General features: G+C 50.3%; 1 protein-coding gene across 1 annotated transcript in view; it reads right to left on the bottom strand.

Annotated features, from left to right (window-relative positions):
- CCN4 (cellular communication network factor 4) overlaps positions 1-27,100 on the bottom strand; it is a 40,781-nt gene extending 13,681 nt beyond the window's left edge. The window contains exons 1-2 of the mRNA XM_008001586.3: positions 26,836-27,100; positions 4,455-4,734 (exon numbers count right to left, since the gene is read on the bottom strand). Coding sequence (XP_007999777.3) covers positions 4,455-4,734; positions 26,836-26,904 — 349 coding nt within the window. The 5' untranslated portion in view covers positions 26,905-27,100. The remainder of the gene's footprint in view (positions 1-4,454; positions 4,735-26,835) is intronic.
- Between the last annotated feature and the right edge of the window lie 496 nt (positions 27,101-27,596).

Here is a 27,596-nt window from a genome sequence, read left to right as displayed (position 1 = left end):
CTGAGTCACCCTGCCTCTGCCTGCACGCTGTCTCTCCAGGAAGAGTGTGTGTGTGTGCGCGCGCGTGCGCGCATGTGTGTGTGTGTGTGTGTGTGTGTGTGTGTGTGTGTAGAAGGGAGTGGGCTAAGCCCGGGACTCTGCCCCTGTATGTGGAGACTTTGGAGGCAGAGGTCAGTGCTGGATGCCTGGAGTCCCCAGTACGGTGGTTCTCCCCACCAACTGCACATGGGAACCCCAGGGGAACCTGGGGAGCTTTTAAAAATTGTGATGCTCATGCCTGGCCTCAGAATACGGGGATGGACCTGGGTGTCAGTATATTTCCTTTGTTGATCTTCGTAGTTTTTATTTTTATTTTTACTTTTTAATCTCCGTGTTTTTAAAGTTCCCCAGGTGAATCCTGTTTGCAGCTAGGGTTGAAAACCACTGCATCTAGAAGGTGCTCCAGTCTCTCTCCTTGGAGCTTTGGATGGGGAAGTGAGGTGCTGCTACTGGCTCTGACCAGCCTGCCCACCACAGGCTAGTGGGATGAATGATGGCTGCAGATGGTCCCGTCAGCCAGCTCATTCACTTTCCAACTAATCAAAGGCGAGATGGTGAAGCCAGTTGGGTTTCCTTCACCACCTGTTATCTAATCTCAGATCTGCAGTGCAGGTGTGATCTAGTTAGCTCTCCTCTTACTGAGGCACTTTCAGGAATTCAAGTCAATTTGCTCTGCCATCAGGGCTTTGCCTCCCTTCCCACACCTCCCATGGACTGTCAGTCCCACTCTCAACAGGGACAGTGGGTCACACCTTGTTGTAGCTCTGTTTGTGTTTGCTGCCTCACCTATGTTTATTGTGTGAAGAATCAATGGAGGGATGGATGGATGGGAGCTGGGGTGAGCTCTACCCTTTATTCAGCTCCTGCCATGTAGCAGGCACTTGACATTAAAACCACCCAGAGATATAAACTTTGTCATATTTTCCTTGAAGAAGAAACTGAAACTTAAAAGGTTCAGTAGCTTGCCCAAAGTCATAGTATTAGTGAGTGATAATGATGATAGTTATCCAGCTCAGTTGTCTAGGTCCGAAGAGCCTGCATGAGTTTACTACTCCCTCACTCTTCACTATGGGGGATCTAGGCCCATACTGGAAGGGGAGGGAGCTAGACCTGCTCCCTCCTCTAAAGGTGACTGTGAATAAGACTGAGGTAACTTTCCTCGCAAGCCAAGCCGAAGAGCAGTCAATCTTTTTTGTTTTGTTTTGTTTTTTTTTTGCATTTCCTTATTTATTCTGCAACAACCATGTGGGGTTGGTTTTATCAAGCTCCTTAAGTGATGTGCATGTGGTCACGTAGCTAGCAAGTGGCAGAGCCAGGATCTAAAACCCAAGCCTGTCAGCCTGTAAATATCATAATCCTTCCACCAAACCACACTGCCCTCAGGCCTGACCCAGCTTCATTTAAACATTGAGTAGTGTTTGTGCAACTGAAATAGCCAAACGATGTAACTCAGAGGTCACCCTCTGCCCACAGACGTATTTAGTTTGGCCCACAGAGTGGTTTTAAAAATATTTTTGAATTATTGCCAATGTTTACAAATCATACACAAATCCATATATCTGGATTCTCTTGAAAACTAAGCATGCCGAACAAGATCTAGCTTTTTTCTGCTTGGCCACAGTGGCTGGGCCCAGTAGGGTGATCTCTGAGAGCCAGGGCTTACACACACCACATTGCCATTGTACCCATCATACTCTGTTTGAGTTATATGAGCCAGGGTTGCGATTGCTCATTTTTATTACCTGCCTTGTTCTGGTCTAATTACATGCAAATCTTCAAGGACAGAATTAGCCTGTCCTGGGAACTGTCCATTGGTTTAGCTGACCATTTGCGGAAAGACTGTTTCTTAGAGGAACCCTTTGTTCTGTTTACCCTCTGGCCCAGAGGTGTATTCTTTTGCACACCCCACACTCTCTTCTTTCCTGCATTAGGGTCTCATGAGTTCAGACACTATGGTAGCACTTCTGGGAACATGTTCAATAGAGCACTAGTGAGTTGTGTGTGTGTGCACGTGTGGGCGCATATATGTGTGTGATGTGTATATGTATAACTGTGTGTGTGTGTATAGTGTAATGGGTGGGTGAGAAACTATCTGAATGAAAAAATTTAGTATTAAATACATTTTAAAAATTTATTATGAAGTTTATGATAGCTCTCTTTTGGAATTTGGCAATGGACATGAACATTTGAAGCCTCTGAGAATTTCTATAGCTCCTGGTTAGTTTCATTTATCTCAATGCTTGCAAAACTTCATGAACAGGGAACCATTGGTAAGTGTAAAATCTATTAGAATCTCCTTTGCCCTACAGTTTTTGTTTTTTTAAAATAAAAGGAAAGGAAGTACACAGAAGCCCATGGTGTTGGGAAGTTAAGTGGCTGTACTGGGTCAAGGCAGGACCTAAGATGAAGAGATTGGGGGTGAGGAGGACAGGGAAGGGGGTTTTCCATGCCACCAGTGGGGAAGGCAGGCAGGACAGGCAGTTTCTGGGTTCACACAATCTTTGAATCCATGACAGAACATCTATAAATGAGTGGTGCTTGGCAGATGACAAGATCTCAATACAGCTTTAGAGATTAGTGCAATGGCAGTGAACAGAATTATCTTTTTAATGACCTTGAAGAACAGTTTTCACAGGGGGAATAAATTATGAGACAGGCTTGTATAACTGGAGGTGGTTCTAGTGTAAGAAGTCCAGGCCAGGTTTCCCTACCTGGGTTATAGGGAGGGAACAGATGACTGACAGTATATTAGCAGCAGTTATTGAACTTTAGCATGCATGAGAATCATCTGGGAGTCTTGTTAAAGGAATGGATCCTCATTCCCACTTCCAGAGACTCTAATTCAACAAGTCTGGGGTGGGGCTCAGGAATAACATTTGTAACCAACACATCAGATGATTCTGAGCAGGTGATGCTGCAAGTTCTCTTTGAACGTAACTTTTATGTGGCTGCTAACGAGTTTCAGTAAAAGAAGAAAAATTAGAAAGATGGGAGAAGTGGGATGGTTATTCACAGAAAGACAAAGACACAAGGATTGGTATGAAAGTTGAAGCATGAACCAATGATAAAAGAGAAGAAACTGTTATAAATTAACCATGAGGTTCAGATAAAATAAAATTGTTTGACTTCAAACGACGTGCATAACCCTCATTGACAATCCACGTCAAAAAATACAATGGTTACCTGAGGATGAGAGACTATATTGTGTGTGACTATGTGATGCGGTGTATACGGAGTCCTAGTTAAGGGGAAGACTTGATTCAGCACTAAGGAAAGAAGGGAACTTTTGGGTTTGAGACTTTGTGGAAGTTTTCAGAAGTTAGGCTGCTGCATCATAATACCTAGTTACCTCTCTGAATCTGATGAGTCACGTATTTTGGGTAATGCTTACACAATTCAAGGGAATACAAGCCCAGACAGAAGCAGGAGGTCAGAAAATTTCATAAAGGAGGTGTCTTGGAACAAAAAAGGACAGAATACCCATGATGGAGCACTTGAAGACCAAAGAAAACAATAACCAACAACAACAACAACAACCACCACCTCCAAACAGGAGGATATCATAATAGACCAAGAATAAAGAAAAAGCAAAGGCCATTAGAAAGTCCAGGAAAAACAAAAAGCATCATAAGGAAGGAAATTCAAACAAGTACATGATCTCATACTGCAGTGAACAATATTTACATAGTCATAATATTATAAATACTGATGATTGTATAACCAAAAATTATGGCAATGTTATTTGGAAGGTAGGGATATATCAGGTGATACTGAGGAGCTAAATCATCAACTATCTTAGAATATTAATAGATTATAAAAAATTGATATATCAAGGCAATTAACATATAGCAGAAGGCGTATTTTATAGTAGTAGCTATCAGAAGAAATAACTAGAAAATTAAAGTGACTGTAGTAACTGAGAAATGTAGGTAGCTGGTGGGAAGGGATGACTGCAGGCTACTGGTTTTCATTCTTTCAAGGCTACTGGATTTTTAAAGCCATATTGTTTTAATTTACAGTATTACCAAAATATTTGGAGTTCTATAGTATGCTGGTGTGTCCTGGTAGGCCATGGGCATTCATTAAAAGGTCCTACCACTAAGAGAATAAAACCAGGCTTAGGTATTTCATGGCGTCTCCCTCTTCCTTGGGGACAGCCATGAATGTGCTTCCAGGACTGAGAATAAAGCAGAAAGCAAAGTTCTGGAGGTGAGATGAGTGCAGGCATCCTTCCCTCCCCTTCCCTCCCCTTCCCAGGTAGGGCCCAGCCTCTGGCCTCTGACCATGGGGTGTATCTCCTGCTGAACAGAAGCCTGACCAGGTGAAAGGCTGTAGGGGTGCCAAGGGAGGGGGGTTTGGGGCCAGAGCTGGGGGTGCTAAGGGGCTGGTCAGAAGGTATGGAGGGACTCACTTACGTGCACACACTCCTATTGCGTACCTCGGGCGGTCCCCGCTGTAGTCACAGTAGAGGCCCCGGTGGGGGTCACAGATGGCAGCCTCTGTGCAGTTGTCCCCAAGCTGCTGAGCACACATCTTACAGCATTCACAGCCATCTGTGATGAGGCTGACCCCCAGCGGGCAGCGGGGTGGGGACGGCGGGCACTCACATGGCCACTTGCAGAATTGGGGGCGTGAGGAGGTGTCCTCCAGTGGAGCTGGGGTAAAGTCCATGGTTGTAGGGGCTGGAGAGAGGGCCTGCAGGGGAAGGGCAGAGGGGAAGGAGGGCTGCTGAGGCAGGGGTTTCAATGCCCGAAGGGACCTGCCATTGCATTCCTGTCTTCATACTGTTCAAAAAGTTTTCAGAAAATGATTTTTTCTATCATGCTTTTGATAGCCAAACATCTCCTTTATTTTCAATAAAACAAATAGAACAGAGGAACCCAATATGCAGTGAAGTTAAACCAATTGCCTGAATCCCTCTGCTGGTCAGCGGCGGGGCCGCAATTCCACCTCAGTGCCTGCTCCTTTCCTTTCTTGAGTGATTGTCCCTGCAGCCCCAAGGTAAGTGAGGTGGCCTCAGTTTACAGGGAGGAAGCCGAGGCCCTGGGCAGGTGGAAGCTGGCTGTGAGTCATGTGGCTGTGCGGGGCTCGGATCCCATGTCTCTTCTCTGAGGACCTGCAGGGCCAGTTCCGTCACTCATCAAGAGTTCTTAAGGCCTCTCTGAGTCAGAGGACTCCTATTTAACACCAGTTTCGGCCCCCTGACCTTTTATTATTTTTTTTCCCTCTGAGTATCCGGAAAGGGCTGGCGTGGTGCAGCGGCAGGTGTTCAGTTTTAGAGCTCCTGGCAGCTGCATGGGCCCCAGCCCTTGGGGAGTGAGTTGCGCTTCCTTTGCCAGCACCAGCCCTGCATGGAGGAGCCCTTTTATTTTGTTCTCCGGGCAATGAGACCCCCCACCCAACACACACACACTCCATGCTACCAACCGGTACTCCTCCCCAGCATCCCCATTCCCATCCCTCAGCCAACAGCTTCATCTTTATTTTGGCAAATATGATGAACATAACAACAGGCCACCTGGGAAGGGAAACCAAGGCCCAAAGAGCTGCCCAGGCCCGAGGAATGGCAGATGGAGATGCCCGGGTGTCTGAGTGCAGGAGCTTCAGGCTGCCACTATTTCCAGCTCCCATCACCTGCCGTCCCATCTGGTTGCCCCCCTGAATCCCATCTGTGCCCTTTGCTCGATCTCAAAGGAGACCTGGGTCTACGAGAGGAAGAGAATCGCCTGAAGACACAGGAGCGGGGGCTGGAGCCAGGCTTTGAGTCAGTCCTCCTACTCCTGGGCAGGCCATGAGCGTCCTGCCCAGCATTTCCCATCGTTGACGCCTGAGTTCCGAAGTAAGCAGGGAGAAACCAGGGCTTCTGTGGGGCTGGGGCAGGGGGCTGGCTGGGCTCTGAGCTGCTTCCTCCATCTGGAAGCAGAGGAACCTGCTTTGTGGGGTTACAGATCTGCTTTCCACTCTGAAAACCAGGTTCCGGTGCTGAGCTATTCAGACAAATTCTTTCCTCCTTTTCAGGGGAGGAAAGCAAGACCCAAAGAGACAGATGGACACTCCCAGGATGACACAGTTCACAGCAAGGCCAAGGTGCACATTAATCTCCTAACTCTCATTGCAACAGCTTTTACTTTTGCCTCCTCTGGGTTCTTTCATTCACTCAACAAACATTCGCAGAGGTAGGTCATAGTCTCTCTTAAGTGTTAGACATTTGGAGATAAGTTTTAAAAGTCCCTATGATTAGGGAATCCACAGCTTATGGGAGAGGCAAGTATTAGAGGTGATTTACTACAACTCGAGGAATTTACTATGCAAAGTGCTGGGCATCCCAAGGAGGAATGGAAGCTCTCTGAACACCAGGGCAGTAATTGCTCTGCCCAGGAGAGTGGGGTCCACTCTCGCACCTTGAAGGACCAGGGATGAGGAAAGTGGTTCAGATGAATTTCTGAATTAGTCTGTCTAGGCTCTGAGCCTGGCGCATAATAAATGTAGTAAATATTGATACGATAAATAAAGCCCTTGCAAGTCAACAGACAAAACCCAACTTTAAGCTTAATTTCAGGACTCGGTCAAATCCACCCTTTCCCTACTTCAAGGCCACTGTGATGCAGTTCCCTGTGGCTGAGAGGCCCTCCTATCTTTTTAACCTGGGGCCCCTTTCTCTGGGCAGACTCTCCTGACTCGCTGACCTGCGTGTGCCTGGCTTTCCCTTAAGTCGCTAGGCAGCCTCAGAAATTAGGTATCTGTGTGTGTTTGGAGGTTAATGCCTGTGAACTCCATGGGGTGAGGGCAGGGTGGGGCAGGCCCCCACAGAGTGCCTGCACAGTGCCAGTCTTCACTGGGAACATACGGGTAGCTTCTCTGTTATGGCCCAGACAGACACTAGAATGGCAAAAAACATCTTGCCTGCGGCCCCCTGCAGGGAGGAAGGCTCTGTGGGCCACGTGGCCTCGGAAGGCCTTGCTGGTGGGGAACAGAGAGCTCTTGGGGTTGGCAGTGCTGGGTGGCATTCACCTAGGAGGCACTAGTTAGCCTGCCCTTGTGTGTGTTTCCTCAAAAACACAACAGGATGCAAGAAAACCCCTACATTTCCAAATCAGTAAGCACACATACACACACACACACACACACACACACACACACCTCTTTTTGACTTTGGGGAGAGATGTTTCCTTGTTAGGCCATAAGTCTAGAAGCCTCAGAGCCTCATGAGCACTAGCAGACCATCTCTGAGAGCCACACTCAGGACATGCTCTTGGCAGAGGAAATAAAGATGCCCTCGCCTCCAGGAAGCCTTCCCTGCCCTTGCCTCTCTCACTGGAATGTGAACTTGGAAAGGGCAGAGCCTGGGCCTCGCATCTCTTGTGCGCCTGAAACACACCACAGGGCACACAGTAGGGCTTCATATGTGTTGAATGGTGAAATGGATGGATGGGGGATTGTCGGCTAAAAGGCCTTTGATATCTTTGATATTCAAGGAATCATGTACCAGAACCTCTCCTCTGGGCACTAAGTTTGAGTGCCAAGAAAAGAACATGCAACCTGAAACAGTCCGACAGAAGTTCTTTCCATGTGGCCTTGGAACAGCATCTTCATCTTTCTGAGCCTTAGCATTCCCATCTGTGATATGGGCACAATCACGCTCACCTCCCTTTGGGGCCAGTTGGAAGGGTGAAGGGGCATTGTGGATGTGGCAACACTAGGTAGGGCCTGGCACGTGTCACATGGCACACAGAAGTCTGTCTCCTCTTACAGCCATTTGGTTGTGCGTCCTCCCTGACCCCACTGTGCCCAGAACAGAGCTGGGGATCTGGACACTTTGAGCTGAGCTGGAATGGGCTAGAACCGGGTGGGTATCCCACTCCGGGGATCACTATCCATCCTGTCTACATCCCAAATCAAAGATGCCCAGAAGGAAGTTTCCTTTCTGAGTGCCTGGAGGTGCCAGGGCACACAGCTGGTTAGGGGAAGCTGCAGAGAAGTCCTCCCTTGGACAGGGGAGCCCCTTATGACATCCCTGGGCAGAGGAGGAAGGGCTGTGGGCAGTCAGCTGAGCCAGCCTTTGCAGTTGGCACCATCTAGTGGTAGAAAACCTCCCAGACTCAGGCCAGGGGAGAAGGTGCTGGACAAGATCTGTGCAGGGGAAAAACCTCTGGACTTCAGGGCCTGAGGACTGCTGGGTGGTGTGTGAGCCTCTGAGCGCCAGCTGCCTTGTCCAGCATTGACACATACCTAGGGTATGTCCAGCATGGATACATACTTAGGGTATATGTCTGCAGGCCACTAGTGAGTCCAGACTCCTGATAATCGATCAAGCCTCGCCTCTCTGTGTGAGCACGAGGGAAAGCAGATGACTGGCACGAGGGCGGTTTCCGCCCTCCAGCACTGACAGTTCAGCTGGAGATGTGCACACTGACTGAGTCATTCTAGGGACAGAGGATTCTTAAATCCCTACTATGCACAGGCTTTGTGCCAGGCTGTGAGGAGACGAAGGTGCATAAGACAAAGCCCCTGACTGGCTCTCCACCTAGCGAGGCCAATAGACACATAAATAATGATTGCAATTCAGTGCAATCAATGCTATAACAATAGTGTCCACTCATTTATTCATTCTCCCTTTCATTTGTTTATTCAACACATCTGTAGTCAGCTTTTATTTTGTGTCAGGTGCAGCACTAGGTGCTGGCGATGCAGTGTGAGAACCAAGCAGACCTGCCTGTGGGATGACAGGGGAGTGGCTGGGCTGTGTGTGTGCTGGGGCTAAAGAGGGCTTCCCAAGACGGGAGGTGTTGGGAGTGGGTTTTGAAGAGGGGGTAGGAATAGATCAGTGAGGAAGGAGGAGAGGGTACCCAATACACAAGGACCCTCAGGTGCACAGGCACTGAGCTGGCAACGTGTGCCAGGGCCTGGAGCCTGGAGAGCCTGGTGTGGGGTGCAGGGTGTAGGCAGGAGGAGGTGAAGGCTAGGAAGGATGAGGATGGGTTCAAGGCACAGCATACATCAAGGAAGACCTCGAATGCCTTGCTTTGGGCTGAGGTCTAGAAGAATGGTTTGTTGAAGAATTTTAGCAGGAGGATGGCAGGGTTAGACTTGTATTTTAGAAACACCACACTGCATCCAGTCCAGCCTTTGTCACTGTTCATGTCACTCTGGGAGTTCACTTTCTGAGCCTGTCTTCTCCTCTGTAAAATGGCATTGCTACCATTGCTTAGCTCCCAAATGACTGGAAGTGAGCATCAAACGAGGTCACAGCTGGAATTCCTCCTGCTAGTCCATCTATCGCAAAACATCACTCCAATGACCACTGGGTGACAGTCTTGCCCGAGCCCTCAGTGACTGGCTGATCTCATTTGTCTTCTGCACAGTGACTGGCATTATTACTGTCATTTAACAGATCAGTAAAGTGGCTTGCCCAGGCCCAACATCTAGTAAGCGACAGAACTTGGATTTGAATCTAGATCTGTTTCAGTTCACGTTTTTCCCACTACTGTACATGAGGGAGAATTTTCTGATGAAAAAAACAAAACAAAACAACCAGCTGAAAGGTAGTGAGTGTACCATCAGTGGAGGTAATCAAGAAGCAGCTAGACAATTATTTGGGCTGGCAGTTGTAGAGGGACATAAAGCCTCACAAAGCCTGACACATAGTAGGTGTCAATAAGCATTTGTTGATAGGATGAATAAACGAGTGCATGTTCGTTTCCCCAACAAATCTGTCATCCCTTGAAAGTAGAAACCATGTGCCGCCCATCTGTTCCCCTGCATGCACAAACTCACAGGCCCTTACAATCAACATACCTAAGATTTGAGTGAGGGCTCATACTACATGGAGAACTTTGTATGCACTATCTCATAGAATCCCCTAGCAAATCACAAGGCAGGCCTGCTAATGTTCCCCTGAGTGGTGAGGACACGGAGGCACACAGAGGTTAAATGACTTATGCGAGGCCACACAGGTCAGGTAGTCAGGAACAGAACCGAGGTCTGCCTTGTCCAGAGCTTTTGAGCCACTAACTCTTCTGCCTCTGATCGCTGCACAGGGAACACTGTGCACATATGAACTTTGGGGACATGCTCCCATCAGACCTTGAGCAAAACAAATATTTCATGGGGGCTGGGAGCTCAAGGAGAGGCTTCGGGATCCTGAGACATAGCTGGGTCCCTGTGTGGGGGTACCTGTCCCTTCAGCGTTCTTGTTGTTGCCAAAGCTGAGCTGATAACGGCCCACTGCCCGGCTTCTCCCTTGAAGTCCAGCCTAAGCTGCCATTCGGGTGGTCTAGTGCATGAACACTCAGCTTCCAGAGACAACAAATGCTGCTCATTGCTGAAGAGTGCGGGCTGGGAGGGGCCTCATGGCCAGAACTTCTGGAGGGTCGGTGAGTCGTAACGCTGCGAGTCATCTTAGAACTCCTTTGCCCATCTGCCCCTGTATGAGCAGGGAAAGGCAGAAGGACTCCAGTCTGAAGTGCTTGACTCTAAGCCTGTGCTTACAGTCTCCACATCTCCCTGAGAAATCATTACGAAGGTCAGTTTCACTTCCGCCTTCCTGCTCCACTCCAAAGCTGCTCTGGGGCCCTGATCAACTGGAGGTGCACGGTGCCACGGCGGCTTTCAGTGGGACTCCTCCTGCGCAGGTGGTATTTATAGTGAATGACATCAGCTTCCAATGAAAAAGCTTGTCCAAGAACCCCTGGCAGTAGCTTGGGGTGTAGGGGTGGCGAGGTGACATCTTAGAACCTCCCAGTTTGTTTTGGGACCTTAATTCCAGAGTGATCCCTGGCACCTTGTACCCATCCAATGGTGGCCTCCCTCGGCCCCAGGCAGGCTGAGGCAGGCATCCCCTGAGCATCCCTGAAAGGCTTCTCACTGGGGCTTCAGCTGCCTGGAAGGCCAGTGTAGGGTCTCTCTCTCTCTCTCTCTCCCTCTCTCTCTCTCACACACACACACACAGACACACACACACACACCATACACACACGCACACGCCCCATCAGCTCCTTCAACATCTAGGATGGCATGGCATGTATACCTGTTCTTTTTTTTTTTTTTTTTTGAGACGGAGTCTCTCTCTGTCACCCAGGCTGGAGTGCAGTGGCCGGATCTCAGCTCACTGCAAGCTCCGCCTCCCGGGTTCACGCCATTCTCCCGCCTCAGCCTCCCAAGTAGCTGGGACTACAGGCGCCCGCCACCTCGCCCGGCTAGTTTTTTGTATTTTTTAGTAGAGACGGGGTTTCACCGTGTTAGCCAGGATGGTCTCGATCTCCTGACCTCGTGATCCGCCCGTCTCGGCCTCCCAAAGTGCTGGGATTACAGGCTTGAGCCACCGCGCCCGGCCTCTGTCTACCTGTTCTTAAGTTTGGTTCGCAGCTCTTTTCACCGAATGACTCTCTTTTTCCACCCCCAAAAAAAGGAGTGGGGGAAGTGTCTCAGCCAGAGAAGGGAGATGAGAGTTTCCCACATCACCTCTGTCTGTGCATCCTATGTGGGCTCTTAACTCCCTATTCCTGGCACATCCACTTGCGGAGTCATCCAAGGGCCCAGGTACCACCAGCCCCACCCTTTTCTCAGTGCACCTCCTCAGTGCACCCAGGCCTGTCATGATGGGGAGTCACTGGGGGAACATCTGGGACATGTATGTGCGCTGACATTGAATGTTTGGTCTGGGGCCTTTCTGGGGGTGTCTCTGTTGGTCCAGAACACCAACACATCCTAAAGAAAACGTGTAGTGCCTCTGGGTCAGAGCTGTCACTCCGTAAGTAACCCAGCTGTATCATCCCAGCCTCTAGTACCCTGATTTGGCTGCTGGCGGGACTCCCAGGCCACATCTGTGGTGCCCTGCAATGAAGAAGCCCTGGAGCTCGGGCCCCTAAGCCACACCTGGCCCTTATCTTTAGTGGACAATGAGAGTATGGCCTTTGTCAAAATAAAAACGATAAACCCATTTCTGTGTAAGCAATAGGTATTTGTGCAAAACAAATACCTATTTGCTTGACTTGCCTGGGTTTTGGAGAGAGAGGTAATTAGTAGAAAATGAATGTTTAGAGGAATCTCTTCGCAGCTAAACAATAGAATAAAAAAGGCCAGCACATTTCCCCAGAGGTTTCTGTTGGATCTCACAAACAGTACTTTCCTTCTGGGGGCTGGGGCTCATCCTCGAACCCCAGGATGCTTGCTTGGGCCCCTGGGACCCTCTGAGGTTTCTACCAGGGTCTCATTTTCCTTGGGAGTAGGAACCTATTCCTGTTTTCCCCAGCCATAGGCAGGAGCCTGTCCCATAACTTGTCCTGTAGAGTCCCCAGAGAGTCCTGGCTGCTATCTTCTTATCCACCATGAACCACCTGAACTGGGGTGACTGGGACCATTCTGCAGATAGAGAAAATGATCTTTGCAAACACACCGTCATATGGAGCCTGCATCATTCTGTCCAACAACAGAAGCCAAGAAGGCAAAGAGGAGAAAAGATCATAAGTCAAGGAGAATGTTGTCTAGGAAAGGCCAGAGGAGGGGGAAAAACAAAACAAAACAAAGCAAAACACAAACAAAACAAAACAAAACAAAAAACAGCCTTGGTATTTCCAAATTGCAGATGTTCACATAAAAGTCTCTTTTATGATGTACTTCTGGAAACAGACTCTGCAGATGCCACTGTGTTTATGGGGAAGACACAGGTGGTGGCCACTCCGCGATACTTCTGCAGGCAAGATGCCCAGGGCTTGCTCAGGCACAGCCTGGTCCTGCTCAGTTCTGCCTGCTGCAGCCTCTGAGCCCACCCGGCCCCACCTACCCCACTGAGACTCCTCCTGCCATGCCTCTCCCTCCTCAGCAACCCCTCGTAACTACTCCGGTACTATGATGCTGATTTCCAAACTTTACTGCAAAGTACAACCACCCTGGGGCTTTAACGGACACTCTACTCGGAGATCCCAACCTAAGGAGCCTGGGAGGAGCCTGGGCATTGGGATTGTTTCCAGATGGTTCTGAATGCCCCAAAGTTTCAGAATCACTGGCCTGTGAAACTTGTTAAAATACAGATTCCTGGGCCAGGCATGTGGTTCACACCTGTAATCCTAGTACTCTGGGAGGCTGAGGCGGGTGGATCACTTGAGGTCAAGGAGTTCGAGACCAGCCTGGCCAACATGGCAAAACCCTGTCTGTACTAAAAATACAAACATTAGCTGGATGTAGTGGCACATGCCTATAGTTCCAGCTGCTCGGGAGGCTGAGGCAGGAGAATTGCTTGAACCCGGGAGGCAGAGGCTGTAGTGAGCAGAGATTGCACCACTGCACTCCAGCCTGGGTGACAGAGTGAAAAAAACCCGATTCCTAGATCCCTCTTCGAATATTCGCCTTAAGTTTCTCTAGACTGAAGGCTGGAATCCGTAGTTTGACCAGCAACCCTTGGGGATTTTTACAGAAATAGGAACCACTGCCTTAGAACACTGGGCAGGGATAAGGGAAAAGTATGGGGATTTTAGACCATCTTGCTTTTTTAACATCTGACTTTTGTAGAACCCACACCCACGTGCATTACCCACCCACACCACTAAGCTGCTTTCACAGTGCAGTTCACGCAGACCTGCAGAACATACCGCGTTCTGTGGTTCATCAGGGCGACACAATTGCTCTGAAAGCAGGTCTTGTGTAGTTAAATGAAAATGGTGTATTTTATCCTTGATATTTTGTTAAAATGACTGAAAAATGGGAGAAAACCAAAAGGAGTATCTCCCGATGATAAGACCCCTGAGTCCTTAACTCCACTGGACAAACAGGGTTATCAGTAGGCGGGTGAACAGTGATGAAGAGATCCTTTCACTCATACTTATCGGACAAACTTAAGCTGATTAAAATTGGGAAGGAAAAAACATAAAGCCCCTGTAGGAAAGGTTTCCTATGTATTTTTGAGATAACATTTCAAGGTGAGTGGTAACTTACTATGGTGTATTTCAGCTCTTTGAAAGTTGACTTGGGAGGAGGCAAGTCTATAGTTTGACCTTTGCATATCAGTTTTACTTCATTTTTACAAAATTGCTTAGCAATAGGCATAGGAGCAGAAGGTGGGAGGCTAGCAGTGGTGGGATGGACTGCCCAGGATACCTGAAACGTCCCGTTTGATGAAGGAGACAGATTCCATTCTCTTCTAAGAGTGTGTGCAGTTTACTGGTGAACAGGGCATGGGATTTGCAGAAAGGGCATGTCATCGGCAGTGAGGGGGCCCCATCTGACAATCCCCCAACCTCCTGCCACTCCCAGCTTTGGAACCTGGAGCCGTGCTCATCTGCTCTGAGCTTGTTTCGTCATTTGTAAAATGACAGTGATGTCAACATCCTTCAGCAGCCCTAGTGAGCAGTTATTAATGTCATCCCTAGTTCACAGATGAGGAAAGTGAAGCTCCAAGAGCTTAAGAATCTTGCTCAAGATCTCGCAGCTGGAAAGTGGTCTATTGCCCCAAAATGTCCCTCCAGAGCCCTTACTTGTAACCACCTTGCTGCACGGCTCCCTCATTCATTCATTCATGCCTCCACCCGCCCATCACACACGTGTACCAAGCGTCTACGATGTGCTTGCTGTTCAGATGAACAAGGCAGGGTCCTCACTCCCTGGGACTATAGCAGTGGAGTTGAGCCCAGGTTGCCAAGGGCCCCCAGAAGAAGAGTGAGGAGCTCTTGTGGGGCTTCTGAGGGACGGGTTGCCCTTTCCCGCCTCCCGCCTCCTGGGTGCCCGGCACTGAGCCTGGCACACCCTGGGCAAGTGCTCCGTGAGCAGTGTGGACGGTCGGAAGGCCTCACCTAGCTACTCCACTAGGGGGCAGGGTTGAGGCAGGAATGGCCGGAGCCATCCCCAGCTGGCCCCGGGGAGCTTTCAGGACAGCGTTGTCCTGCTGGAAGCAGTTTCTGTTCACTGCTTTGCTGAAGAGAGAAGCCCTGGGGGCTGTGAGAGAATGCAGGCCTGGCCGGTGCCCATGTCTTCCCCACGCTTATTTCAAAGCGCATCGGGTGCCTCTGAGTCAGCCACAGGTAACAAACACCTCTTTTCCCAACACCTCTGACTCGTGCACCCCTAGGCACCTGTACCCTGGGCCCTGGTGGGGGCTCCCCTTCAAGTGGGACCTGGGACAGTGGTCCTGGGTCGATCACCTTCTTTGAAAGCTCTTCGCTCCAAACCCGTGAAAGGTGCCTGAGCCAGGTACATTGCCCTCCTTCCCCCACCGCACTGCCCAGAATCTTCCAAGGGTGGTTTCCAGAAAGTTGTTGGCCAGGCTGCATGTTATGGGATGTAGAAGGTTTTTGAGATTTTCTACTAACTGGTTTTATAAACATGCAGGCGGGGGAAGTCAACTTTACATGAAGAGGGTACAAGCGGCCAGAAGCCAGGTTTTTTTTCCAAATAACGAGCCCTCGTTCATGTGTTCACTCATGCAGTCACTCATTTGTCAATCTATATACAAAGCATCTGCTAAGTCCCACATGCAGTGCCCAGTGTCAGGGACAGAGCCTCCGAGAACATCCAGCCTCCAAGGAGACAGGAACGTAAAACAGGCAACCGCATTATACAGGTCAAAAACTACAGTCTGAGGGTATAAAGGTCAAAAGCTACAGCCTGAGGGCCATAGATGGTTCATGACATTTTTGTAAGGGCCTGCCCACTATATGATAACCCTGTTTGTCCAGGGAGGTGAAGAAATTAAGGGTCTTTTCATCGGGAGCTACTCCGTTTGGTTTTCTCCCATTTTCAGTCGTTTTAACAAAACATCAAGGGTAAAATACATCATTTTCATTTAACTGCATGAGACCTGCTTACTGAGCAGGGGAAAGAAAGCTGAATGTTCTCACAGTTTTAGAGAGTAGTGAGAACACCACAACAAAAAATACTGAATACTATACACAGATTTAAACCATGTTCTTTGCTAGAGACATATTTAAATATTCACAGAAGCTAAGAGAATAATATAACGAACCTACACATGCATCGGCAGCTTTGATAACTACCAACACTTAGTTGATCTTGTTTCTTCTATTGTCCCCACACATGTACGGTTTTTTTGTTTTGTTTTGTTTTTGAGACTGACTCTCGCTCTGTCTTCTAGGCTGGAGTGCAGTGGCATGATCTCGTCTCACTGCAACCTCTGCCTCCAGAGTTCCAGTTATTCTTGTTCTTCAGCCTCCCGAGTAGCTGGGAGTACAGGTGTACACCCGGCTAATTTTTGTATTTTTTAGTAGAGATGGGGTTTCACCATGTTAGCCAAGCTGGTCTCGAGCTCCCGACCTCAAGTGATCCACCCACCTCAGCCTCCCAAAGTGCTGGGATTACAGGCATGAGCCACCACGGCTGACTGTATGTTTTTTCATTCTTGAAAATCTAGCGAATCCTAGACATCCTGAGATTTTTACCTGAAATTCTCCAGTGTGTCTCTAAATTGTGAGGAATTTTTAGGAAAAATGTAACCCCATGCAATTATCACACCAATACATTTGTTACAATTTTGTAACTTTCTCTAGTTAATACCCAGTCCACATTCAAATTGCACTGTCCCAAATAATTTTTTTAACAGATGGTTTCTTTGCATCAAGATCATCTGCATTTTAAGTAAGTAATTTAGTCCTCGTGATTATCCTAAGAAGTAGGCTGCTTTTATTATTAGTTTCCTCATTTTTTAGATGAGTAAACTGAGTCACAAAACGGTAAAGGTCAGATAAATTTTCCAAAGCCACTAGCAAATGGCAACGTTGAGATTTGAACCTTAGCCCTGGGACTCAAAGCCTCCGTTTCTTAAGGCTTCACACCCAAGGGCCACCCTATAAGGTAACTCAGTATAGTCTAGGTAAGGACTATGAGGGTGAGATGAAGAGGGGAAAGGGCCTGGGGCTGGGAGTAGGAGCAGAGAGTGCTTCCTGGAGGAGCAGGCATTTGCACCAAATCCTAAAGGATGAGTGGAAATTGACGAGAGGGCGGGCAGAGAGGGCATTGAAGCTGGGGACGTACATGAGCAGGGGTGTGCAGGTAGAAGCAACATGGCATGACACGGGATGACCAATGGGCCATGTGGCTAGGGCTTAGTGTTCAAGGACATGGAGATGGCAGTCGGGGCCCAGGACAGAGGATGCTTGCTCCCTCCCCTGGGGAAGACAGTGGTCTTTCCTGAAATCCGTTTCTGATCATCAAAACAACCCCATGAGGTCAGCACTGATGGCCCCAATTTGACAGATGGGGAAACTGAGACCCAAAAAGGTTGCGACACAACAAGACAATGACACAGTCAGCTGTTTTGACTCCAGGTCCCATCCTCCTCCAGTGACCTCTAAGGCACTCTGTTCTTGCCCACTGTCCAGTTCATTCGAATAACCAAACGTAACCGAGGGCCTTTCATGTCCCAGGCCTGGGCTTGGCAGTGGCTATGGGTTGACCACAGAGGGGCCCAGTCATGGAGCCACAGTGAACACAGACATGGGTGGAAGAATGAAGCTCTTTGCTATCATTGAGCTCAGGCTTGTTCCACCTACAAGGGTGGAGTGGGGTGGTGGGGCTCATTTTCCAGTCTCCTGAGCTCCTTCCCTGGAGGGGAGAAGCCCTGGGCTCCATTCCTCATGCTGAAGCTGGTGGCCTCGGACAAATCACTTTCTCTGTAACAAGAGCAGGCTGGGATGAAGGGGTCGCTGTGGGCCTTCCACATCTGACAACGATTCGCGGATCAGGGAAATAAAGAGGGGATAAAGTCTATCTGTCCTCCCTCCACCGCCCAGAGTGCGACTCCATCTCCCTTCCCTCCTCCTGCATTGGATCCCTGGCTCAGATGGGGACAAACAGACCTGGCCTAAGGGACTGACACACAAGCACACCCCTGGGAGCTGGTCTGGGCAGCCTGCTTGGGGCACATGGTGGTGTTCTGAACCTTGGATGCCGTGGAAGTGCGTAAAACTCTCTGTGCCTCAGTTTTCTCCTCTTTAAAAGGAGGCTAATAGGAGCTCCTGCCACACAGGGCTCTCGCGAGCATCAGATGAGACCTGTGGGAAGGGGCTCGCCGTGGGCCTTGGCTCACATTAAGGGCTGGCTCTTTGATCCTCTAAGAGCCAAAGTTTGCAAGTATCAGGAGTTGGCCACGGGAGCACAGGGCCAGAAACAGCTGTCAAGGAAGTCAGCGGGCATGCGTGCCTGTGTGTGCGTGTGTGTGTGTGTATGTAGGGGACAGACTTAAATACAAATAGCATGGCTGGGAAGACAGGTGGCTGCAGTCTCATTCCTTGCAGCGCCTACCAGCTCTGTTGTCCATGAGCTCCCAAAACGACCGTGAGGCAACACCGTCTAATCTCAAAGCACCTTGACATTTTCTGTCTAATTATGGCTCCTCCAAGCCCCTTCTAGACACGTGCTCCACACCCAACCTCTTTCTTAGTCCTAAGACCTCTGTGACATGGGCATTTACATCCATTTTACAGATGAGACACTGAGGCCCAGGAAATGTCAGTGCTTGGGGCTGGGATGTGGTGGAGCTGGCTCTTGACCCAGGCTGTGTGCTGCCCGCCTCCTCTTCACCACTGCACTACCCTGCCTGGCGCACAAGCATGAGCAGAGGGGCGTTCTTCTTGTTTCCCTTTTCAGATAAAGACACTGAGGCTCAGAGACGCTGCAGAGACCCCGGTCTCCTGACTCCTCATTCTGTGCTCCAGAACCAAGCCCTTAAGCTGCTGCTTGCCATTCAGTCCTCTTAGCAGTTGGATCCAGGCCCTCTTGCCAGATTCCCTCCTGTTCCTCCCCAGCATGAAGCTTCCACTTAAAAAAAATCAGGGGTGTTCCCTCCCTGCCTCCCCCATCTCCTATACACATATTCTCTCCAGCCCACACCAGGTCTGGTTCTCGCTTTAATTCATTCTGTCAGGAAGTACACCGTGAAAACCTGCAATGTGCAGGCATAGACAGTGACAGAGCAATGGAGCAGGCAGGGTGTATGGGCAAGCCTGGCAGAGGGCACAGCATGTGCAAAGGCCCCGGGGTCTGAGAGCACAGGTGGTCAGGGAACGACAAAGGGCTTGGCTTTGCAGGAGGGTGGGGGGAGGAGGGAGGGTGGCTCAAACACAGGGCCAGGCCAGCAGAGAGTCCCAGCTGGGCGACGTGTTTCCTTCCGCGTGGGCAAGAACAGGAACCCATGGGTGTCCACAGGAGGACGTCTACAGCTCCATTTGAGGGAGGCCGCCATTTCAGATGGCTTCAATTTCATGAATCAGAGAAGGATGGGGAAGGCATTTCAGAGCAAAGGAATAGCTTGGCCATGTGCACAGAGGTGGAACTCAGGAGTATTTGACAGCGAGGCTCATGAAGTAGAAAAGAAGGTGAATGGGAGAAGAACCAAAGGAAGAGGCTGGGAAAACAGACTTGTGCAGGAAGAGCAGGCAAAGAGCCTAATTGGGAAACCACCGAGATGGTGGGACCCCTCGGACGTCAAGGTGCTGATGTGATTTTCAGTTTTATGAGGATGCTGTGGGCCAGGAACACAGCTACGCTTTGAGGGTTGACAAAAGAGACGTGGGCTGAAAGGAGAATATTTCTGGACACTGTAAGAGGGACAAAGCACATCTAAACAGACGCCTAGAGCAAGGGACACATTTTGGGTGCCGACAACCCCTTTCCAGAGAAGCAGCAGCATGAGCTCCCTGCTGCTTGTTAAATGATGGACCTGCCTGATGGATGAATGAGTGGACTCTCGGAATATACGGTGGCTCCCGCTGGAAGCCAGCTTGGGGATCAAGTCCAATCTCCTCACTTTCAAGATGAGAAAATGAGCACAGAGAAGGCAAGTAGCTTGCCTAAAGCCACACAGCAGGGACTCTTTCCCCCTGGTCTTCTAGCTCTCTAGGCGAGGAGTCTACTGTTCTGCTCTGAGGGCAGGGCTATGAGTCCCTGCTCTCTCAGGATGTTCCCCTACTCTTAGAATTATCCCCCTCCATCCCCTCCCAGCTATGGGCAGGCTCATAGCACACATGCCTTTCTCCACTCCCAGACTCAAAGCAGGATTCCTAGAGGTGCAGGGTGGACCCCTCCCTTCCTTTTCTTTGGGCCTGGGCTCTCGTTTTCTCTCACCCCACCCCCCACCCCTAATCAAGACTTAGCAGATCCACACTCAAATCTCCAAGCCTGAACTTGCCTCCAGATTGGAGTCCGTGGGGTGGGCGGGCTCAGATTTTATCGCATCCCCTGGAATGCCCATCATTCACGTTTGCGAGGCTGTCTCTTCTCCCTTGACTCTGTCTCTTTTCCTTCTTTCATAGAGAGGAGGAGGAGGAGGAGGAGGAGGAGGGGAGCTGACTGGCGAATGGAATGTCAGAGCTGGGGGAGAGACTAGAGTCTATCCCAGTCACTGATGCTTGAAATCAAGTGTACACAAGAATCATCAGGGTGCTGGTTAGTGTGCAGATGTGTGAGGGTGAGGTCTTTCTAGGAATTCTGGTTCAGCGTTCCAGAACATGTTTTTCACCATCTCCCGTGTTCTCTGAGCTTCCCCCTCTGAGTCCTAAACATACCCCTCTCTGCTAATAGAAACATCTGTTCCACACTGGAATCATCCTCCAGTTTAAACACGGAGATGCCACTCACCACCACACCTCCGGAAACTGGAAGTGGCTGGGCATATACGTGAGACTGTTGGGGTCCATGGAAAAAGAAAACAGGCTCAGAAACTCACAGTTGGCATCGAGGGACCATGTCATCCTGACTCAGGTTAGTAAGACATGCCTCACCTGCAGGCACCATCATCATCATCTTCTTCATCATCATCATAATCATTTCTTTCTCCTACACAATAACGCGAAAGTGTTCATTGACCCTCTAAATGTGCCAGGTAAGCTGGCCAGGCTATGGAATCTGTGGCGACTTTAGAACACATGCCCAGCATTGAGCTAGGACAGCCCGCCCATCAGCCTGCCCGTCAGCCTGCCCCTCCTCCCAGCCACCTGGCCTGAGGTCTTTATAGGCCCCTGCCCACTGAATTGGGCCTTGCCTGCAGCTGGTGCATCCACCCAAGTTGGAATCCCCCGTCCTGCTATTGGAACAATGGAATCCTCCCCTTGGGTGTTCTGGGGTCTTACGTGCTTTGTTTCTGCTTCATTCAACACCCCTGAGAAGCCAATAGTACTAATATTAATATATTCCTTCATACGGAGATGATCCTGGCTCAGAAAAGCTAGGCTACTTGCCTGAAGGTGCACAGCCCGTTAGTGGAGACGCTGGGATTAGAACCCTCGGCATTTCTCCCTCCCCACCTGTTATCATAGCCTTAGGCACACTTGTGTCTTTCTAGGCCAACACTGTCTAGTAAAATACAATGAGAGCCATAGATGAAATTTTACATTTTCTAGTAGCAGTATTAAAAAGTAATAAGAAACAGATGAAATTTAGTGGAATAATAGATTTTGTTTAACCCAGTATATTCAAAACATTATCATTTCAAGATGGAGTTAATATAAAAATTATTGATGGGAATATTGTGCTCCTGCATTCATACCATGTCTCTGGAATCAATGGTGTATCTCATGCTTCCGGAACATCTCAGCTGGGACCAGCCTCATTTCAAGTGCTGAGTGGCCTCCTGCCGCACGTGGCTACTGACTGGCCCATGCTGGTCTAGATTACAGCAACACCCCTGCCTCATAGGTGTGTGCAAAAGGGCACTGTGCCCACAGTAGAGTGGGCACATGCTCGGTGTGAACCCTTGCCATCATCCATGTCACAGGGATGCAGGGCCCACCACAGTGTCCTTGAATGGGGGGACAGCTGTGCTGAAGCCTTGCTTTGAAATCCCCACAGTGACCCTGCCTGGCTCGCTTTGCTTCCTGGCTGTGGTAGGCACCCTTCTCAGCCCCTCCCAGGAGCCCACCTGCTTTGCCATCCTTGCTTCCATATCAGAGCCCACCTCCCTTGGAGTTTGCCTCCCTGCTGCCCAGAGGATGGCTGAGGTTCCTGGGAAGATCCCTGGGTTGCTGTTTATACAAAGCCACGGGCAGCCTCCTGGCATGTAGGTGCTTTGCTGGCACAGGGTAGAAGCCTTTTCTAAAACCTTGGGGTGGCATTGGCGGGGGGGCTTGCTGTGGAGCCAAGAGTGCTACCCAGCCCACAAGGCCAGGAGTGCTGCCCAGCCCACAAGGTAGCATTTTGTCTCTCAAGGAGCTGGTTGGGCGGAGGCCTGTTCCCGTGCCCACTCCTTCTCCAAATGCCATGCCGAGGGGGAAATGCCTTTCAGTGCCGTGCTCTTGCCAGCATCCAAGATAAAATGTGGGCTGGAGGGGCCCTGAGCTGGCAGCAGGGGGTTCAGGGAGCCCAAGGAGGCTCTGGGTGGGGAGTTGGGGGTGTGGGGCCTGGATGGGTTTGAAATCTTCACTCAGATTCCAACTCTAAACAGGAGGTGTGAAAAGCCATATTGTTCACATTCTCTGTTTTCTAAAGGGGATATTTTGCCATATACTTGACCCACATTATTCTGCAGTTGCTGCTGGAAGCAGAGAATGAGTTTGTGTCTCACACCCAAACACAAGGTTCACACACACACACACACCACACCACACACGCACACCACACGCACACAAGCACACCACATACACACTCAATACACACACACCACAAACGTGCACACACCACACACAAGCACCACACACACCACACACACACAAGCACACCATGTACACAATACACACCACACACATACACACACACCACACCACACACACACAGACCACATATGCACTCAACACACACACCACACACATACACAGACATCACACACACACCACACACACAAGCACCACATACAGAAACACACCATATACACACTCAATATACACACACCACACACATACACACACCACACACACACAAGCACACCACGTACACAATACACACCACACACATACACACACACCACACCACACACACACAGACCACATATGCACTCAACACACACACCACACACATACACAGACCACATATGCACTCAACACACACACCACACACACACACAGACATCACACACACACCACACACACAAGCACCACACACAGAAACACACCATATACACACTCAATACACACACACCACACACATACACACACCACACACACACAAACACACCACATACACACTCAACACACACACCACACACTCACATATGCCACACACATACCACACACACACCACACACACATGTACCACACACACACCACACACAACAAACACCACACACACACACCACACATCCCCCCCACACACCCTAGGCACATACCCCCCCCACACACCACACACACACCACACACACAGCACACACACAGCACACCACCCCCCACACACACCACACACACCACACACACCCTTCACACACACACCACACACACCACACACACCCTTCACACACACCACACACGCCACACACACCCTTCACACACACCACACACACCACACACACCCTTCACACACACACCACACACATCCTTCACACACACCACACACACCCTTCACACACACCACACACACCACACCCACACACCACACCCCCCACCACACATGCACACACACACCCCACGCACATACCACATACACACCACACACACCACACAAACCCACACACACACCCTCCACACACTACACACACACACCCTCCACACACTCCCCCCCACACCACCCCACACACACACCACACAGGCACACACACATACACACCACACATGCACCCCCACACACGCCACACACACACCACACACACCCCACATACACACCATACGCATACCCCCGCACACCCTCTCTCACACACACAGGGATGTGCACATCCCACATGTGTTGATACGGGAGGGAGGATGTGGGTCTCACCTGTAGACCTATACATAGACCATCACAGGCCTAATGCTTGCCCAGGAATTTATCATGCAGCATTCGTTTGCTGAATTACACGCTTCTGAGAGGTTTTCCTCAGTCACATTTTCATGTTCAGCAGCAGGGAGCTTGGTGTGATGAGACTGTTAGTCTGATTAACAATTGAGGGAAGTGAGGTCTGAGGTGGCAACAGGACTTACTGAGGCCGACACGGCCAGTGGCGGAGCCTAATTCCAGCCCCTCTACTCTGGCTGACGTTGCCCCGTCACCTGCCCCGCTAGCCAGTAAGCTCTGTCGGGGCAGGGACAACATGCTCCTGGTTTCTGCACAAGTGCTTGGACCAGGGAGGCAGGAGGCTCCATTACCAAGAGCTGGACCAAGGTTCAAATGTCAGCTCCCCTGATTACCGGCTGTGTGACCTTTGACAAATTAACCTCTCCGAGTCTCAGTTTTCGCATCTGTGAAGGGGGATAATTGCACTTGTAAATGATATTGTTATGGGAATTGTAGAATGTGCCTAATAAATGTTGGATGAACTGGGGTAGGTCTTATACATGTGTTGGCCCAGTACTTGCTAATGCACATTAAACGGAGTCCCTTTCTCTTAGCACATGGTGGACACACTCAATAAATGCAGAAGAAAAGAATAAAGAACTGAAAACATAAGTCATATCTGCCATCCACCTTTAGCACAGATTAAATTCCCAAATACACTCGTCTGTTCCTGAGATCACTCGGGTGCTGTCCTCCTTCGCTGATCTCCTGGACTGCCCTCTTCCTCCTTCCACTGCAGAACCTTCCAGAACGCTTTCATATCTCCCAGAGAAGTCCCCCTCGTAACTCTACTTCCTCAAAGTTTTCTTGGCAATTCTCTTATACATTTTCTTCTATATGAACATTTACAACCATTTTTTTTCCATTAAGATCTCACTGGGACCCTGGTTGGACGTGTGCTCCCCTTGCATATTCATTCGGGAGGGTGGCCATGTATGGAATTTGGCTGTGAAACAAGGCTGGCTTCCGAGTGGAGTCCAGCTTGTTTCTATCAGTCTCACAACCCACACAGCAGGCAGCGCTTTCAGGATGCCCCGAGAACTCCAGTGCCGTGCACACCTTTGTCCCAGAAGCGTCTAAATCATGAAACAAGCATGGGGCGGGTGGTCTGGGTTCCCTAGGCAGGGGCTGCCTAGAAAAGAGGTATCCTGTGCTGGTCTCAGGAGCCTTCCCTCCACCCTGCTGCCTGGGTCCCTCCACATGCTCCTTTGCTGGTCTCCTCTGGCTGAGTCCTTGGCTCTGTCCTTTACTCCTCCTCAGCACTGGCTGTTCTGGGAGCTGACTGGGGCTCCAGTATACTTGGACTCATGCTTAAACCTCTCGCCTCCTCTGCCCACTCAGACTTGGGCTTCTCTCAAACTCTTACCTTTTCTCCATCCACTCCCTGCCCTCCCAGACAGGGCAACCTGCAAAGCTGTACCCAAATAAAGGCGCAGCCGTACCTGGAGCTGAAATAAAGACCCACTTAGCTCCTTCTGGGCACTCCTGTAGGACATGGGCAGCTTCCCCTAAGTAGGAATGGTTAGAATTTGGCATCAAAAGATCTAAGTTTGGGCCCTGGCCACTTCTTAATGAGGAGATCCTGGGCAAGTCCTTTACTTGCTCTCACTCCATTTCTTGCATTTGTGAAATGGAGCTGGTAACTTTCTGGTGAGGTGGTTCTGAACCAACTACAGGCCGGCACCATGCCAGGCATGAGGATTTAACCATAGATGAGACAGACTCACCCCCAGCCGTCATTACACACATGAAGGCATTGCGAGGAATTCCCATTTCCCAGCTCTCAGTTTGCTGTCGGCTCTCGGCCTCAGTTCTGGCTGAAGCGGACACAGAGTCTGGTTCCGGCAAGTGGCTTAACCCCAACACTCGATTTCCTCATCTGTGAAGGGGGCTTCTTAATCCCCAAGGAAGCCGTCAGTGTCAGCTGGGGATAAACACCCTCTTGCCATCACCCCTCTGTCTCTAGGCTGTTCTGCCAGGAGCAGGTCCTGCCCTGGACTGTGGAATCTGGGGCTCAGAAGCTGCCAGGTGCCCACCTCCTGCCCTCCTTGCACTGCCTGCCTCTGCCTTTCCCTCACCATGCCTGGCCCTAGCAGGCTGGCTCTACATGGTCACATGTGTGATTCCCCTGGCTTTTGGAGGTGCAGACCTTTGTCCCTTCCCCTTGGTGTACCCTGGGGTGCAGGTAGAAGAGAGAGAGAGACCCTGGGGTGCCCCACCACCCCCACCCTGGAACAGCAGGCTTCATAGGCAGGAGCCAAGTATGGACACTCTACAGACTGCAGAGGGCTGTGCAGACTGGAGGTGACAGCAGTTGGGGTTCGGCTTCACCCTGGGCACTGCTCGCTCAATAAGGAGCTTTTATTGAAAGCTGGCATTTTTCTTTCCTTTTTTTTTTTTTTTGCTTTTTCCATCTCCCATCCTCATAGTATCTCCAATACTTGGAGTCTTGGAGTTTTCAAACTCAGAGACTCTGGAAGTCTCCTGACAACTCCCTCGCTTTACACTGCTCTGGGAGGGTGAGTGACCCACCCAAGGCCGGTGAGTGACCCACCCAAGGCCACACAGCCAGGTTAGGCAAAGACGGGTCTGGAGCCCGGGCCCCTGACTCCCAGTTCTGCTGAGGGTCCCGTTCTTTCTGCACTGGTTCAGGTGGGGAGAGAGGGCAGGCCGGACCTGTGTAGTTTGTTTCCCCAAGTGTCGCACCATCCTCCTCACCCTGCCAGCTTCAGCCAACCTGAGCAGTTGATTCCTCACCCGGGGCTCTGCCCTTGCCCTGTGGCCACCTTCCTTCCCCAAACCTTCCCAGCCCTTTTCATGCTTCCCACCAACCCCCATACAGCAGGACCCAGTGGGGAAGTGAGCTGGGTGTCCCTCTGAGCCCCTCCAGGCAGGACTCACCGTGGCCAGGACGCCGCTGGCGGCTGCTGCTGTCACTGCTGCCAGCATCCAGGGCAGGAACCACCTCATGCCTGGACGTCAGTGGCACAGGCATCGACCGAGCAGCCCAGAGGATCCGACCACCTCTCGGGGGAGCTGGGCCCAGACTGTCCGGCCCATCAGGAGCAGCAGATATGCCTCTTCCGCAGCCCTTGGGGGGTTTTATTAAAGCAAGATCTGACGTCAGGGTGAAGGACAAACCCTGCATTTTCCTCTGAAAAAACTTTTCCTGCCTCTCTCTTTTTTTTTTCTTTCTTCCCTCTGTCCCCACCTCCAGCCTGAACTTGGCCAGCCTCCCCAGCTCTGACAGTTCTTAAAGGGAAAGTTACAAGGCTATGACTTCACACTAGGGCGTGAAATTCTCACAGAGGAGCTGGGGTCATCCTGCCTAGGTCTTCCACGACCACAGGGAGCGGGGAGCGTGGGAGGGTGAGGATGGCGGCAGAGACGCTGTCACTCCAGGCAGGCGGGTGTGTGAGCTTTGAGGGGCTCCCAGTGGAAAATCAACTCCCTGTCATTTCTTTAGGCTGCTCCTACTTCTGGTTTTCTTTTTTCTTTTCTTTTCTTTTCTTTTTTTTTTTTTTTTGAGACAGAGTCTCGCTCTGTCGGCCAGGCTGGAGTGCAGTGGTGCGATCTCTGCTCACTGCAACCTCCGTCTCCCATGCTCAAGCAATTCTCCTGCCTCAGCTTCCCGAGTAGCTGAGATTACAGGCATGTGCCAC

This window comes from Chlorocebus sabaeus, chromosome 8 (assembly GCF_047675955.1).
Source record: "Chlorocebus sabaeus isolate Y175 chromosome 8, mChlSab1.0.hap1, whole genome shotgun sequence".
Classification (NCBI taxonomy): Eukaryota; Metazoa; Chordata; class Mammalia; order Primates; family Cercopithecidae; genus Chlorocebus; species Chlorocebus sabaeus.
Note: the sequence above shows the minus strand (reverse complement) of the source record. Positions and strands in the feature narration are given on the sequence as shown.